Source organism: Panthera onca, chromosome E3 (genome assembly GCF_046562875.1).
Source record: "Panthera onca isolate mPanOnc1 chromosome E3, mPanOnc1 haplotype 2, whole genome shotgun sequence".
In the NCBI taxonomy this organism is placed as follows: Eukaryota; Metazoa; Chordata; class Mammalia; order Carnivora; family Felidae; genus Panthera; species Panthera onca.
This window is the reverse complement of record NC_138354.1, coordinates 15,869,745-15,885,945: the sequence shown is the minus strand read 5'-3', so window position 1 is coordinate 15,885,945 and position 16,201 is coordinate 15,869,745. Positions and strand designations below refer to the sequence as shown.

The 16,201-nt window shown below is 39.7% G+C and overlaps 1 protein-coding gene across 5 annotated transcripts in view; it reads left to right on the top strand.

The window, feature by feature from the left end:
• The first annotated feature begins 2,502 nt into the window (after positions 1–2,502).
• CRCP (CGRP receptor component) overlaps positions 2,503–16,201 on the top strand; it is a 44,999-nt gene continuing 31,300 nt past the window's right edge. The window contains exons 1-3 of one of the 5 annotated variants that reach the window (XM_078440327.2): positions 2,513–2,875; positions 11,167–11,203; positions 15,572–15,670. In XM_078440327.2, the coding sequence (XP_078296453.1) occupies positions 2,868–2,875; positions 11,167–11,203; positions 15,572–15,670 (144 nt within the window). In that variant the 5' untranslated portion in view covers positions 2,513–2,867. Of the gene's footprint in view, positions 2,876–10,775; positions 10,916–11,166; positions 11,204–15,571; positions 15,671–16,201 lie in introns of those variants that run through there. The other 4 variants (XM_078440329.2, XM_078440328.2, XM_078440331.2 and 1 more) reach the window with 4 other exon arrangements.

Sequence of the window (16,201 nt, the reverse complement as noted above, 5' to 3'; positions counted from 1 at the left end):
ATATTTTTAAAAAAAATTTTGATTTTTTAACATATTTTTGAGACAGAGAGAGACAGAGCATGAGCAGGGGAGGGGCAGAGAGAGAGGAGACAGAATCTGAAGCAAGCTCCAGGCTCTGAGCTGTCAGCACAGAGCCCAACGCGGGGCTTGAACTCACGGACTGTGAGATCATGACCTGAACTGAAGTCGGATGCTTAACCGACTGAGCCACCCAGGTGCCCTAAAATAATATTTTTTATAATTTGAAAATAACATGTGCATTGAAAAACATTTTTGAAGTTCTGAGTGTGTAAAGTTAAATGCTAACAATTCCTCTTATTTCTCTTCCAAACTAACCCCCACAGGCAAATACCAGTAAAACACTTTTTCGACAGCTTCGTTGATACAAAATTCAGATACCATACAATTTGCTTATTTAAAATTGTATATGCAGTGTTTTTTGATATATTCACAGGGATGGACAACCATAACAACATAATTTTGGGAAATTTTTATTTCCCCCAAAAGAAATTCAGTGTCCATGTGCTTGCTTTGGTAGCACATATACTAAAATTGGAAAGTTCAGTGTCCATTAGCTGTCACTCCCCATCCCTAAGCAACCACTAATCTACTCCCTGTCTGTATAGATTTGCCATCCTGGACATTTCATATAAATGGAATCATATAGAATGTGGTCTTTTGTGTCTGGCTTCTTCACTTGGCATGTTTTTGAGGGCCATCCATGTTGTAGCAGGTATCAGTACTCAATTCCTTTTTTGCCATAACACATTTTATTAACCAATCATCAGTCACTATTAACAATTTAATACACCTCCTACAGTTGTTCAGATGGCCTGAATTTGAATCCCTAGTGGACAAGTTCCTAGATGACTGGTCTTGGGTAAATCATAATGTCTTCAAGCCTGCCTTGGTTTCCTCAATATTAAAATTTGAATAACAAAAGAATTACCCCAGAGTGTCATAGTTGTATTGTCACAGTAATTAATATTTGCTGAGCACTTACAATGTGTCAGGTACTTTATAAAGATTACCAAACAGACCTATGATTTACATAAGAGGGAACTGGGGTTAGGAGAGGTTAAGTAATCTCCCAAGGTCCAACAGCCTCTAAGAAAGTGATGGAGGCAAACAGAATCACAGGCCATCTGACTGCAAAGCTTGCACCATTAACTGTTAATGTAATGGAATAACAAAGTGCTTAGTAAGTGCCTTGCAAAGAGAATGAATTTAGCAAATGATAACTGATACAACTATTAAAAAAGCAGAAAAAATTAGCAATTGACATCTCATTGAAAATTTTTTTTTAATGTTTGAGAGATAGAGACAGAGCATGAACAGGGGATGGGCAGAGAGAGAGGGAGACACAGAATCTGAAACAGACTCCAGGCTCTGAGCTGTCAGCACAGCTGATGCAGGGCTGGAACTCACAAACAGCAAGATCATGACCTGAGCCAAAGTCAGACACTTAACCGACTGAGCCACCCAAGCGCCCCATACATATCTTTTTTTTTTTTTATGCTTATTTATTTTTGAGACAGAGAGCGAGCAAGCAGGGGAGGAGCAGAGAGAGAATCCCAAGCAGGCTCTGCACTGTTAGCACAGAGCTGAATGCTGAACGTGGGGCTTGATCCCACAGACCATGTGATCATGACCTGAGCTGAAATCAAGAGTTGGACACTTAACTGACAGCCACCCAGCCACCCTGCAATTGACATATCATTTAAAGACACTTGCTATTGTTAATATTTTGGCTATTTCCTTCCAGTCTTTAAGAACTATTTCAGACATATCCAAAGTTTAGAAGATAATGAACCTTCCATGTCTGTTTTTTTTAAGACATAAAATATAGTACATTAGGTGGCTCTACCTCACGTGCCCTTAGGTATTTTTTCCCTGTGCATTTTTCTTTAGATTATTAGAGTAACACCACATCATTTTCTATCTTTTAATTAAAAACCTTATCTTAAGCATTTCCCCTAGTGTAACAAATATGCTACATGATTTCTTATGGCCGTATATATAATACTGGGTGGCTGAAACATTATTTATCAATTCCTCATTGATGGATATTCAGGCTATCTCCCTGAAAAAAAAAAATCACTACAAAACCACCCTTCTTCAAGCATCTGATAGTTCCCTTTAGATAAATTCCTAGAAAGGCTGGAAGGTCAGAGTCTTACCCTTACAGCTTTTAAAAAAAAATGTTTATTTTTTTATTTTTGAGAGAGTGCGAGTGAGCGCTAGTAGGGGAGGGGCAGAGGGAGAGGGGGTCAGAGGATACAAGCAGGCTCTGCGCTGGCAGCAAAGAGCCTAAAGAGGGCTCGAACTCAGGAACTGTGAGACCATCACCAGAGCCAAAATCCACGCTTAGGGACTGAGCCACCCAGGCACCCTTACAGTTGTGTGTGTGTGTGTGTGTGTGTGTGTGTGTGTGTGTGTGCCAAATAGCTCTCAGGAGTGATAACGACAAGGGAGGCTGAGGGTTTTTCACTTAAGACGTTTTATTCAATTACAACATACATAAAAGTGTACAACTCACTGAATTTTCAGAAATAGAACACATGGCGCCACACCCAACATCAGGATCATGAAACAGAACATTTCCAGCAGCACAGAGCCGCCTTGCGCCTCCACCAGGCGTCCCTCAACAGTTTCAAGCCCCGCAACGTGAAGTGCACCGAAGTCTGGCTGCATTGAGGTCTCCGCCCCGGTCCGCCAGGTTCCCGGCATGCAGCGCGGCGATCCCGACGTGCCCCGCGGCGCGCGGAGCCGGCTACCCGGTGAACTGTGAGGAAGGCGGGAGCGGTGGCGGCGTACCGTGAGGCTGCGTGTGTGCTGGCTGGCGGAGGCGACAACGCGGGGTCGACATGGAAGTGTAAGTCATCCAGGGCGCGTTCCCGGGCTCGCGCAAGTGTCCACAGCTGGGGACGGCTGGGTCGAGGGGAGCCGAGGGCGCGGGCATGGAGCGCACCTTGTACGAGCGTGGGAGGGGGGGTTGGGGAAGGCTTGGGACGGGAGGCGGGGAGGAAAGGGGACCCTCGCTCTGCCTCTCGGAACCTTCGACCCTACTCCCACCCTGTGCTTGGGACGCGGGGCCCAGCGTGGCTTGGCCTGACGGTCTATCAGTGTGCCTGCTTCCTCCATCGTTCGTATCCTAGCGTGACCTGGTTCCCAATGGGGAGCTCAGCCCGGTGTTCCGGCGGGGACTTAGACGGTGTAAAGCCCTGAGTCCGCCCTGGGGGTACCTGCAGGAGAGATGGAGAAGTGCTGGATTAGAGTTTGGGGCTTACCTTGGGGAGCCCTAACTGGGAAGAAGGCCTCTCCGAGTTTGCCCAGCAGTTCGCCTTGCAAGGGAAGGGGCGGGTTTTCTGGGAAGAAGGAAGTACTGGAGCTAGGACTGGGACCTCAGAAACCTTCGTGTGTATGATGTTTGCTTATTGTGCTGCGTGCAGATGAAGTTTTTGCTGCTGCTCCGCATGTGGGTTTTTCCATGGTTCACATTAACTTGTAGGTATACCCATACCGTGTTCTCTTTGGCATTGATTATTTAATACTCACATTTTCCTTTGTGTTGTTTTGCTTCATGTTTAATGTATACTACATGTATACATTATGTATACATGTATATACTATGTATACTACTATTTTTGTATACTACTATTTTTTCAGATTTTTAAAAAACACAATTATATATATGTAACAAATGAAAGCTTCGTGAAATAGTACTTTTACTGTATTCAGTACACTGTTATATTGTTTCTTATTAAAAAAGAATGATAGGGCACCTGGGTGGCTCAGTCGGTTGGGTGTCTGACTTCAGCTCAGGTCATGATCTCACAGCCTGTGAGTTCGAGCCCCGCGTCGGGCTCTGTGCTGACAGCTCAGAGCCTGGAGCCTGCGTCAGATTCTGTGTCTCCCTCTCTCTCTGCCCCTCCCCTGCTCATGCTCTCTCTCTCTCTCTCTCTCTCTCTCAAAAATACGTAAAAACATTTAAAAAAATTAAAAAAGAAGGATGACCCACTAAATTGATTTTGCAGTTCATTAATGGGGCTTAATCTACATCTTGAAAAACATTCAGATATATTACTGTAGCCCAAGCTATTACCAATTTCCCCCTCTTTACTATTCACTGTCATTAAACAGTCCCGCTTTAATTTATCCATCTTTAAAAATTCCTTGTCCCCATATTCCTGCCCACTTATTGCTCCATTTCTGCTTCCCCTCAACAAAACTGCTTAGAAGTGTTTTTACACCCTCATTCTTAGAAGTGTTTTTGTTCCTTCATTCTCAGTCTGTTGGGCTTTTATCCACACCAATCTATAGAAATGGTTTTGTGATGATTATCTGAGACCTCCATCTTGTCAAATTCAAAGGTTGATTTTCTGCCCTCAATCTTCTTGATCTCTTAGCAGCAGTTGATACAGAAACTGTCAATTGTACTTTAAAAACAAAACAAAACGAAAAACTCTAGAAACTTGGGCCTTGCAACATGCTGTCTGCATTTTCTGCTACATCAAGGACTGCTTCTCAGTCTCCTTTCCTGGTTTATCCTTCCTCCCTTGCTTGACTTAAATGTTGCAGTATCTTACGGCTCAGTCCCAGGACCTGTTTCTCTTCACACCCTCCCCTTGGTCATTTTACCCATTTATATGCTGATGACTCCCAAAAGTGTATTTCTAACCCTTTCTCTCATCATCCATCCAATTGCTTAGTCCAGAAATCAAGCCCTCCTTCCTCACCCCTAAATCTAGTCCATCAGTGATACCTGTCATCTCCGCCTTCAGTATATTTTGTATACAGTTACTTTTCACCATCTCCATAGCTAAATGTAGTTTGTCATCTCTGGTCTAGATTAGTAGCCTTTGGCTTCCACTCTTGTCCCCCCCTCTTCTGTTTTCCAGTCAGCAGAGTAATCTTAAAATATTAATTGGATCAACACATCCCCTATTAAAACTGTTCACTTTCTGTTGTACTAAGAAGAAATCCACATTCCTTACTAGGACCTATATGACCCTGTATAACCTCACCTATTCACCAACCCTCTCTTGTGCTACTGTCCCCACCCCTAAACACACACACTTTCCACTGGCAGGTAGTTTCTGTAATCTTCCAAGCCCTTTACTACCTCAGGACCTTTGCTTTACTGTTCCCTCTGCCTGGTATACTTTTCTCTCTGTCCTGCTCTCTCTTTATCTTTTTGATAGTTCAAGTTGAATGTTGCTTTTCCTCTTTAGTCAATCTAAAATAAGTCCTTTTGTCTCTTACAAGCACCATAGTTTACTTTTCTTTTGAATAATTACAAGTGGTAATAATAGATGTATGTTTACCTGTTTAGTGCCTTGTCTCCCTACTGAGAACGTTCCATGAAGGCAGGGACGCATGCATTAGACATTCAGCAGATAGTTGTTGAATTAAATAATATAACAGTACTTCATTAATTTGATAATTTAATTAAAAATTCATATAATTGAGTTAGCTAGTTTCCTAATTGCTGAGCATTTTCTGATTTTCCTAAGTGAAATGGTTTGAATCAAGAGTTTTTTCTCCTAAAGCAACCTATCCATTTCTCCCAAGGACTCATTGACTTATTAACACTAGTCAAGAATTTTGCAGTGAGCGATTTATGGGAAAGTGAGGTTTCCAGAGAGTGGAAGGACCCCTGAAATGGAAAGGTCTGGAGGCCTAACTTTAGTTCCTGCCTGGCCACCAATATGAGGTATGATCTCTGGCAGGTGTGGTCCTTAGCATCTTTAGCAGAAGCCTGAGTCTCTACGAGGACAAACATTGTACCTCTTTCCGGCATTCCTAGGACCTGGAGGGAGGAGGCATGAAAGGAAAACTTCTCTGAGTTTTTACTACTTTTTTCCCATCAGTTGCTGAGTAAATACTTACTGAGTGAATAATACATGTAGACATACACTATAAGTTTTTTTTTTTTAAGGTGATGAATATTTATGCTTTATTTGATTGAGTGCTAGAATTTAAAAAATAAAAACTTGTTCACCCTCATTTGGATACATTTTCCTCGGGTAAAAGGTTACAAAATATTCATAGGAAAATTGACTATTGGTATATATAAGGTATTTGCTATTTGGGTAACTTTGTTTAATGCCTTGGGATTGTTTATATACCTGGAAAGCTTTGTGTTCACTCTTTTATTCTTGAATTTAATATACATAGGGAAAATGGACCATCTTCTCTATAATCCTTTTGAGATCATGTCAGAATTCCTTCATTTTACAGCTGGAAGTACTGAGATTTAGAGAGGTTGGCCGAACAGGTCCTGTAACAGGACTGGAAAGAGGATATATTTTTGCTAGCTCCCGAGAGAATGCTACAGATTAAACAGTTCATTGACTTTGAAGGCTGCCCAGTTCTCTTGTACTTTAGTTTTTCAGAACATGACTTGAATCAAAGGTTGAACATAGGAGAATTTGAGCAGTTCTGTTCATCATCGCATGCGTAAATTAACTGTGTGGCAGTTAAAAGGTGCTGTTTGCATGTGTATGTGTGTTTCTAAAGAAAGGTCTGCCAATAGATCATTTTGTTCTGTTTATTCAGAATTCGATTTTCCAAAGTAGTTGTTTGCATCCCTTAAATGACTCAGCAAGTTAAGCAAAATTACACATTACATTTCAAATAGCAAGTCAACTTCAGTCAACTAATTCATTACTTAAGGAGATTAAGTAACTCCTACATGTAAATATAGATTCAAACAATCTTTAAAATTCACTTGGAATATTTGCTTTAAACATCTGTAAATAAAATCAGTACTAGTTTAAGTCCTTTAGGAGAATATGAAGTTTTGTGTAGGTGGGGAGTTTCTAGAAGTCTGAATGCTTGTGAATGTATTACATAATACTGAAGTGTAAGTTATATAGAGAGCAGACAATTCCTGCTCAGTAGAAACAATGGCTTATAAACATATAATTGACAGATTATAGTCACCCTAAAAAACATTGGAGGAAAATGCATTTTATGTCCTTAATTATAAGTTATACTACTGTCTTTTTTTAACATTATAGAATTCTTTAGTTTTACATTTCCATTTTTCTCAACTTTTTAGTTTGAAAAATTCCAAACTCATAGAACAGTTGCAAAAAGAACACCATAAATACCTTTATACCCTCTATCTAGAGTCACCGTTTGTTAACATTTTGATATATTTGCCTAATCTCTCTCTCTCTCTCTCCACACACACACACACACACACACACACACACACACACACACTACTGAATCATTTCAAAGTTGGAGATATCGTGTCATTTTATCCAGTCATAAAAATGTATTCTATTTAACTGCAATACCATTGTCACACCCAGGGAATTTAGCACTGATGTACCAGTATCATTAAACTACAGACTATATTAAAATTTCTCCAGTTGTCCCAACAATGTCATTTTAGCTGGATTTTTTTAACCACCGATTCAAGATCCTTTCAAGAATCATACATTTTTAATTGTCATACAACTTGTAGTTGTCATAGTTCTTTAATCTCCTTTAAGAACAGTTTCCTAACTTGTTTTTGTGACATTGACATTGTTACAAATGACATTGATATTTGAAGAGTCTAAACCATTTGTTTTAAAGTATGTTCCTTAACTTGGATTTGTCTGGTTATATCCTCATGACTGGATTCAAATTAAAAATTCTTTGACAGGGTTGCTGTAAGGGATGTGTCTTTCTCAGTGCATCGCATCATCATTGGTGCTATTAAATTAGATCATTTGATTTAGTTGATGTCTGTCCAGTCTTGCCATACCCTGGTCCCAGCAACCTGCCACTTAGTGGTGGTTATAGTAGGATAAAAGCTGTTTGTTTGTTTTTTTTTAATTTTTTTTTTTTTAACGTTTATTTATTTTTGAGACAGAGACAGAGCATGAACGGGGGAGGGGCAGAGAGAGGGAGACACAGAATCGGAAACAGGCTCCAGGCTCTGAGCCATCAGCCCAGAGCCTGAAAAGCTGTTTTTAAAAAATTTATCAATATATACATTTCATTCAGGAATTGAAATGAACATAGTCCGTTTTATAAAAGGTAGATATTATTATGCCCATTGACATTTTAATTGAATAAAGGAAAGCCCAGCACATATTGGCATTTACTCTATTAGTATTTACTGGGTAAAAAAATTATTTATCTTCCTAATATAAGAATAAATTAATAAGTCAGCTTCTGCCAACCAGAATCTCTAAGATGTGGTACTTGTTTAAACATCCATTGTTCTCCTGGCCCCCAAACACAGGTTCATTAAAACACATGTACAAGAGGGGCGCCTGGGTGGCTCAGTCGGTTAAGCGTCCGACTTCAGCTCAGGTCACGATCTCGCGGTCCGCGAGTTCGAGCCCCGCGTCGGGCTCTGGGCTGATGGCTCAGAGGCTGGAGCTTGCTTCTGATTCTGTGTCTCCCTCTCTCTCTGCCCCTCCCCCGTTCATGCTGTGTCTCTCTCTGTCTCAAAAATAAATAAACGTTAAAAAAAATTAAAAAAAAAAAAAACAAAAAAAAAAAACACATGTACAAGAGAGTGTCTCTCCTTTGTATATTGGTTTTAGTAAAGACAAATGATGTTCTTTGGCTTCTTGCATTAACAATATCAGCTCAGGCAGTGGGGCAATAACTTGAAATAGCCAAGGACAAATTTCCCAAGGCATGGGATATTCTCCTCCATGACAGAGGAGAGGCCATGATTTGGAAGTAAAGTTGTAACAGTGACACCTGACCCCTTAGCCTTGAGGAAAAATAACATTTGTGTTATTTTCCAGTCTGTTCCAGCAAGGGATCTCTTAGTTACAGTGTATTTTAGGACAAACAGGGAGTTTTAACTCAATTTCAAGCAAAGATAGGAAAAAGCCTAGTGGGCTGACTTCTTGATTGAGTAGGCAAAGATGACATGTGGTTTCACTTGTCATTTTCAGTTTTTTTTTTTTTTTTAACATTTATTTATTTTTGAGACAGACAGAGAGCATGAACAGGGGAGGGTCAGAGAGAGGGAGACACAGAATCTGAAACAGGCTCCAGGCTCTGAGCTGTCAGCACAGAGCCTGACGCAGGGCTCGAACTCACGGACCACGAGATCATGACCCAAGCCGAAGGCGGCCGCTTAACCGACTGAGCCACCCAGGTGCCCCTGTCATTTTCAGTTTTAAGTGAAGCATATCATATACACTGATTCTGCATATCCTTCCTATGTTAGATTACTTTTCAGTATGATATTCTTTGTGACCTGAGTGCAATTGTGGTTATTTGGGCAAAGCAACACTTTTGTGAAATTTCAGCTATTTGTTGAATGACCAGCAGCATTTGGTAAGGTTCACATGTTGACTTGATTAGAGCCGACGTCACTGTGCTGCTGACCAAAGTCCCAGGTTGGACCCTTATGGTAGTCACCTGCTCATTTTGCGTTATTGATTGACTAGGGAAATCACCCACCTCTTTGGCCCACGTTTTTGAAATTTTATGTGAGCATTTTCATTACACAGCTCTGCTCCTGGTTTAGTAACAAACTGTAGTCTTTATTTTACATTATGTCAAGTCCAGACGTCCTCCTGAATTTTTAGAATTCTGCATTACCGATTTCTATTTGTCCAGTCTCATTTTTCTTTTTCTTTTTAATTTTTTTTTAATGTTTTTTTATTTTTGAGACAGAGAGAGACAGAGCATGAACGGGGGAGGGTCAGAGAGAGGGAGACACAGAATCTGAAACAGGCTCCAGGCTCTGAGCTGTCAGCACAGAGCCCGACGCGGGGCTTGAACTCACAGACCGCGAGATCATGACCTGAGCCGAAGTCGGCCGCTTAACCGACTGAGCCACCCAGGAGCCCCTCAATTTCATCATTTATAAAGAAGGAGTCTTAATAATTCCTACATCACAGGGTTTTTAATGAGAATTCAGTGAAGTAGTATCTTTAAAAACTAATAACCTTCCACTAAGGAGGATCTTAATACCAGGAATGAGGCTACACTTTAAAAATTTGTTGTCTCATTTCATCCTCCTAATAGCTCTGTGAGGTAGGACGAAGTTATGGTTGTAACACAGGTAGTGGTAATAGATGGCATTTTGAGTACTTACTGTGTTCTAGTACTTTACATCTTTCAGTTTAATCCTGTAAATAATCTTATGTGGTTAGTACTATAATTGTCATTTTATGGGTGAGGAAATTTAAGCACAAAGAGGTTAAGTAACTTGCCTAAATTCACAGAGCTCTAATGTTCGGTGGAGCTGGGTTTAGAATCCAGGCTGTACTTCTAGGTACTAGTTTAGCCCCATTTTTTATTTTAAATGGGGAAGCTTAGGAGAGTTAATAAACTCCCTAAAACTCCCATACCTTATAAGTGTCAAAGCTAGAATGTGAACCCAGATTTTTCAGGTTTCATAACTGTGTTCTTAATTATCACACTATACTGCCTCTGGACTGTTAAAAACAGTAAATACTTCTGATGTGGTATTGTAGAATGGCTTGATTTTAATTGAATACAAGTCACATTGCTGTGCTCACTCATACATGAAAGATGACATTTGCCTTGATCACAGGGGTACCACGCTTTTGACCACTACTTGACACATGAACTCTACTTGTTGAATTGATACAGAAGATGAATGCCTTTGTGGATATCTAGCAGGATTCCTGACGTTGCTGGGATTCCCAGCAGCGATGTTAGTGTTAATGATTCCATTTCTGGGGATTCAGCAGGAGGACTTGCCTGCCCAAGATGTTGATAACTGGTGGGAGTTAGATGGTACTGGGGAAGGGACGTGGCTGTGGGATGAGACAGCACTGTTTCTCCAGTTAATTCTAGCACCCTCACTGTTTATTGACACCCCTTTCCAACCCTCTGGTTTTGCCCCATGTTCTTCCCGCAATTAACTTCTCTCCCAGATGACTGACTTAACTTCTGCCTACGTAGACTAAGGGTAAGCATTGTGTTTTGGTCACCTACTTAGTAATGGATATGTGGTATACTGTGGCTGTAAAGAGGGAAGTTTGCTCTGAAATTGTTCATTGCCAGCTAAACCAGTAGGACTTAGGACATTCTCAATTTTAGGTTTATAGTCCCTAAATTCCTGAAGTGGACTACTGAATCTTGACACAGGTATTTTACAGATATTTAATTTCCACAAAGGAATGTGTGCCCAGACTGACAACAATTTACTTTATTTTCCAGGAAGGATGCCAATTCTGCTCTGCTCAGTAATTATGAGGTAAATAGCTTTGAAATAAACTATTATAGTTTCCTCTTTGGTAGTTTGTCCTCTGCTTCTGAAGATTATTGAATTAGTTTTAATTAAAAATGACTGAATTCATTTGGATTTTCCACTTTAAAATAGGACAGATGGCACCATCTGGTGGACCTTGGAATTATTATAAGCTTGGTAAATTATACATGGTAATTCAGGGAAGCTGGGAAGACTTTATAGTAGGCAACCTTCCCCAAATCCCAAAGATTTTAGATTTTCATCTTATATGCCTTTAGGGGATGGAAGCATCTATTCGGAACTGTTTTCTGTCTGTGAAAGTTTTCCATTGAAATACTTAATGCCTTTTCCTAATTACCACTTTGTGCCTATAAAATGCTTTTATGTTATTATTTTGATCCCCATAATAGTCTCATAAGTATTAACACCATACTGAAGATGAGTGCTTAGTTGATGCACCATTATGAATAATTTAGTAGGAACTAAAAGATTTGAAATCTGGGGACTTGAGGGTTGGGTTGCTGAAGAAAGGGAGAAAAAAAGGAAAAAAGTTGGTGAGAGGGAGGATAATAACATTATTTATTTTTGCCTACCTTCTATTTTGCCTGTGTCTTGTTTGGTACATCTGATAGGTTAACTCTGGGTGTAGAAAGAACGATTCATACATTCACGGTCAATTTTTCATTTTCTAGAATATCAATTCATGAAAACTCTAGGAGATTGGAGTTTCCGTTGTGTGATATAGAAGATAGTGGAATTAACACAGTTGGCCATACTCTTTCCTTAAGTTGTTGCTGCTAATAATAGGAAGGAGATGGTTGTGAGTCAAGCCCTCGGCTTTTAGGAACTTCCTTGTCCAGTTTGGATTCTGCTGGGTATTTGGGTGTTTTATCCATTGGGGAAACATTGCATTAATTGGAGCTCATGACACTATTGCTGAAAAAGTAATGACAGGTTGCATTGTATGTAGTATGCTCTATGAGCCTATACTTCCCTCAGTTCTCTGGCATAATCTCTAAAACAGGAAAGCTATATCTGCCCCCCCCCCCCCCCATGTTCCTCAGCGCTAACACACGTTTTTCCCTTGTTGGGAGAGTTTACTTCCAACGTTCTATAGCATTATTATTTTTATTTTATTTTATTTTTTTGGTAAAATTTGTATTTAACTCTTGCCTCATAATTTTTATTTTTCAGATATAAATTTAGTAGATTTTCATTTCATTGAAGCAGAATCCTGTTTTTTTAAAAAACTTAGTGCAAAAAAATTTTTTTTAGGTTTATTTATTTATTTTGAGAAAGAGGGGGAAGGGGAAGGGCAGAAGGAGAAAGAGAGAATCCCAAGCAGTCTCTGCACTGTTAGCATGGAGTCTGTTGCGGGGCTCAGTTTCACAAACCAAGATCATGACCTGAGCCGGTATCAAGAGTTGGATGCTCAACCAACTGAGCCACCCAGGCGCCCCTATTTGAGGAACTTTTTGAGGAACCTCCATACTGTTTTCTATAGTGACTGAACGAAATTACATTCCTACCAACAGTGCACACAGGTTTCCTTTTCTTCACGTTCTTGCCAACACTTACTCTTTCTTGTCTCTTTGGTATTAGCCATTTTAACAGGTGTTAAGTGATAGCTCATTTGATTTTTTTGATTTGCATTTCCCTGATGACTAGTGATTTTGTATCTTTTTTATGTGTCTGTTGGCCATCCATATATCTTCTTTTGAAAATTGTCTATTGTGGTCCCCTGCCCATTTTTTAATCAGATTGGTTTTTGGGTATAAGTTCTTTATATATTTTGGATATTAACTTTTTATCAGATAAGTGATTTGCAGATATTTTCTCATCTAGTAAGTTGTCTGTTCATTTTGCTGATGGTTTCCTTTGCTGTGTCTTTTAGTTTGATATAGTCCTACTTTTTTATTTTTGCTTTTGTTGCCTTTGCTTTTGGTGTTAAAAAAAAAAAAAATCATCACCAAGACTGATATCAAGGAGCTTACCTCCTTTGTTTTTTGTAGGAGCTTTATGGCTTCAGGTCTTACATTCAATTCTTCAATCCATTTTGAGTTAATTTTTCTGTGTGGTTATGTGGTAGTGGTCCACTTTCATTCTCTTCCTTTTGACCAGTTTTTCCAGTACCTTTTTTTTTTTATTTTTTAAAAATGAATGGATACCATTTAATCCTTAAGGCAATATCTTTTTTTTTAAGTTTATTTTTATTTATTTTGAGAGATAGAGAACAAGTGGGAGAGGAGCAGAGAGAGAGGGAGACAGAATCCCAAGCAGACTCCATGATGTCAGCGCAGAGCCCAATGTGGGGCTCGAACTCCAAGAGTCTGACTCTTAACCCACTGAACCACCCAGGCTCCCCATCCCAGCACCATTTATTGAAGAGACTGTCTTTTCCCCATTGTATATTCTTGGCTTCTTTGTCAAAAATTAACCACAGGGATGCCTGGGTGGCTCAGTCAGTTGAGTGTCTTGCTCTTGTTTTCAGCTCAGGTCATGGTCTCGTGATTGGTGAGTTCAAGCCCCTTGTCAGGCTCTGAGCTGACAATGCAGAGCCTGCTTGGAATTCTCCCTCTCTCCCTCTCTCTCTGCTTCTCCCTTTTGCGTGCTCGCTCTCTCTCTCTCTCTCTCTCTCTCTCTGAAAATAAATAAACTTAAAAAAAATTAAGTAACCACATATGTGTGAGTTTACTTCTGGACACACTGTTCTATTCCATTGATTTATATGTCTGTTTTTATGCCAGTAACAATACTGTTTTGATTTCCGTGGCTTTGTAATATAATTTGAAATCAGGAAGCATGATGCCTCCAGCTTAGCTCTTCTTTCTCAAGATTGCTTTGACTATTCAGGGTCTTCTGTGGTTCCATGAAAGTTTAGGATTGTTCTATTTCTGTGAAAAATGCCATTGGAATTTTGATAGAGATTGCACTGAATCTGTAGATTGCTACAGATTGCTTCTTTCTGGTAGTTCATTATTATCATGTATACATGCAATAGATTTCTGTATATTGATTTTGTATGCTATAACTTTACTGAATTTATTTTTAGTTCAGTTTTTTGGTAGTCTTTAGGGTTTTCTATATATAGTATCCTGTCATCTGCAAATAGTGACAGTTTTACCACTTTCTTTCCAATTTGGCTGCCTTTTATTTATTTTCTTGCCTAATTGCTCTAGCAAGGACTTCCAATACTGTGTTGAATAAAAGGAGCAAGAGTGGGGCACCTGGGTGGCTCAGTCAGTTGAGCATCTGACTTTGGTTCAGGTCATGATCTTGCAGTTTGTGAGTTCAAGCCCCACATCAGGCTCTATGCTGGCAGTTTGGAGCCTAGAGCCTGCTTTGGCTTCTGTGTCTCCCTCTCCCTGCCCCTCACCCTCTTATGATCTGTCTGTCTCTCTCTCTCAAAAATAAACATTTAAAAAAATAAAAGGGGCAAGAGTGGCATCTTTGACTTCTTCCTGATCTTATAGGAAAAGCTTTCAGCTTTTCACTGTTCAGTATGATGTTAACTTAGGGCTTGTCACATATGGCCTTTACACATTGGGTATGTTCCCTCTCTACCCACTTTTTTGAGAGTTTTTATCATAAATGGATGTTAAAATAATTTTTTTTAATGTTTCATTTTTATTTTTGAGAGTGTGAGTGGGGGAGAGGCAGAGTGAGAGGGGAATAGAGGATCCACAGTGGGCTCTGTGCTAATAGCGGTGGGCCCAATGTGGGGCTTGAACTCAAAAACCAAAGATCATGACATGAGTTGAAGTCAGATGCTCAACCAACTGAGCAACCCAGGTGCCCTGGATGTTGAATTTTAGAAAATTCGTTGTCTACATCTATTGAGATATCATATTTTAAGAAAGTTTACTTTCAAATATTAACATATTTTTGAGATCAGAGGAAATTAGTGATATGGTGTATATTAATAAGGAAACATTTGAAATATTTCAGTAAACTAATGAATTTGGATTACTTGACTTAGATAAAAGCATTTTTAAAATGTCAGATGCTTCTCAGACTCATATTTGCTCTAATGAAGAGTTAAGGGGAGGGTTTGAAAGAAAAGACGTACTATTCTGTTTATCCTTCAGAATCATTGACCTTGAGGGGTGCCTGGGTGGCTCAGTCCGTTAAGCTTCCGACTCTTGTTGGTTTTGGCTTGGATTGTGATCTCATGTTTCGTGAGTTTGAGCCCTGAATTGGGCTCTGTTCTGACAGTGTGGAGACTTCTTGGGATCCTCTGTATGCCCCTCCCCTGCTTGCTTGCTCCCTCTCTCTCAAAATAAATAACTAAATAAAATAAACTTAAAAAATCATTGCTCATGAAATAGATACATTTCTCACATTTACTCATAAAAATCTTTTATCACTTCCCAGGTGTTCCAGTTACTGACTGATCTGAAAGAGCAACGGAAAGAAAGTGGAAAGAACAAACACAATTCTGGGCAACAGAACTTGAATACTATCACCTATGAAGTAAGCCTAGGCTTGTCGAGGGGCTACCGAAACTAGCATTGAGGGGTTGGTTTATTCCAGGGATGACTGGCCACCAAATCATGACTGACTCTTACTGATTTGAGTAGTTTTACTCTAACCCAGTTTTTATTCTGTTCATGCAAGTGGAGGAAATTTGGCCAATGGTGAGGTTAGCCAATGACAGAGTTAGAGGGAATAGTGAAAAAAAAAAGACTGTCCTCAATTCTAACACCATTTGCGAGTCAGGGATCCCTAAGACCACCACCCTTGGGTTCAGTAATTTACTGGAAGTACTCAGAACTCACTGAAAGCTATTACATTCACAGTTATGGTTCATTACATGGAAAGGATACAGATTAAAATTGACCAAAGGAAGAAGCATATGAGGCAGATTCTAGGAGAAATGCCAACACAGAGCTTCTATCCTCCTCTTATGTGGGTGGAGTCAGAAAATGTTTGTCCTCTAATGTGGGTGGAGTCAGAAAATGTTTCTCTTGAAATCAGTGTGTGATAATACATACAAAATATTGT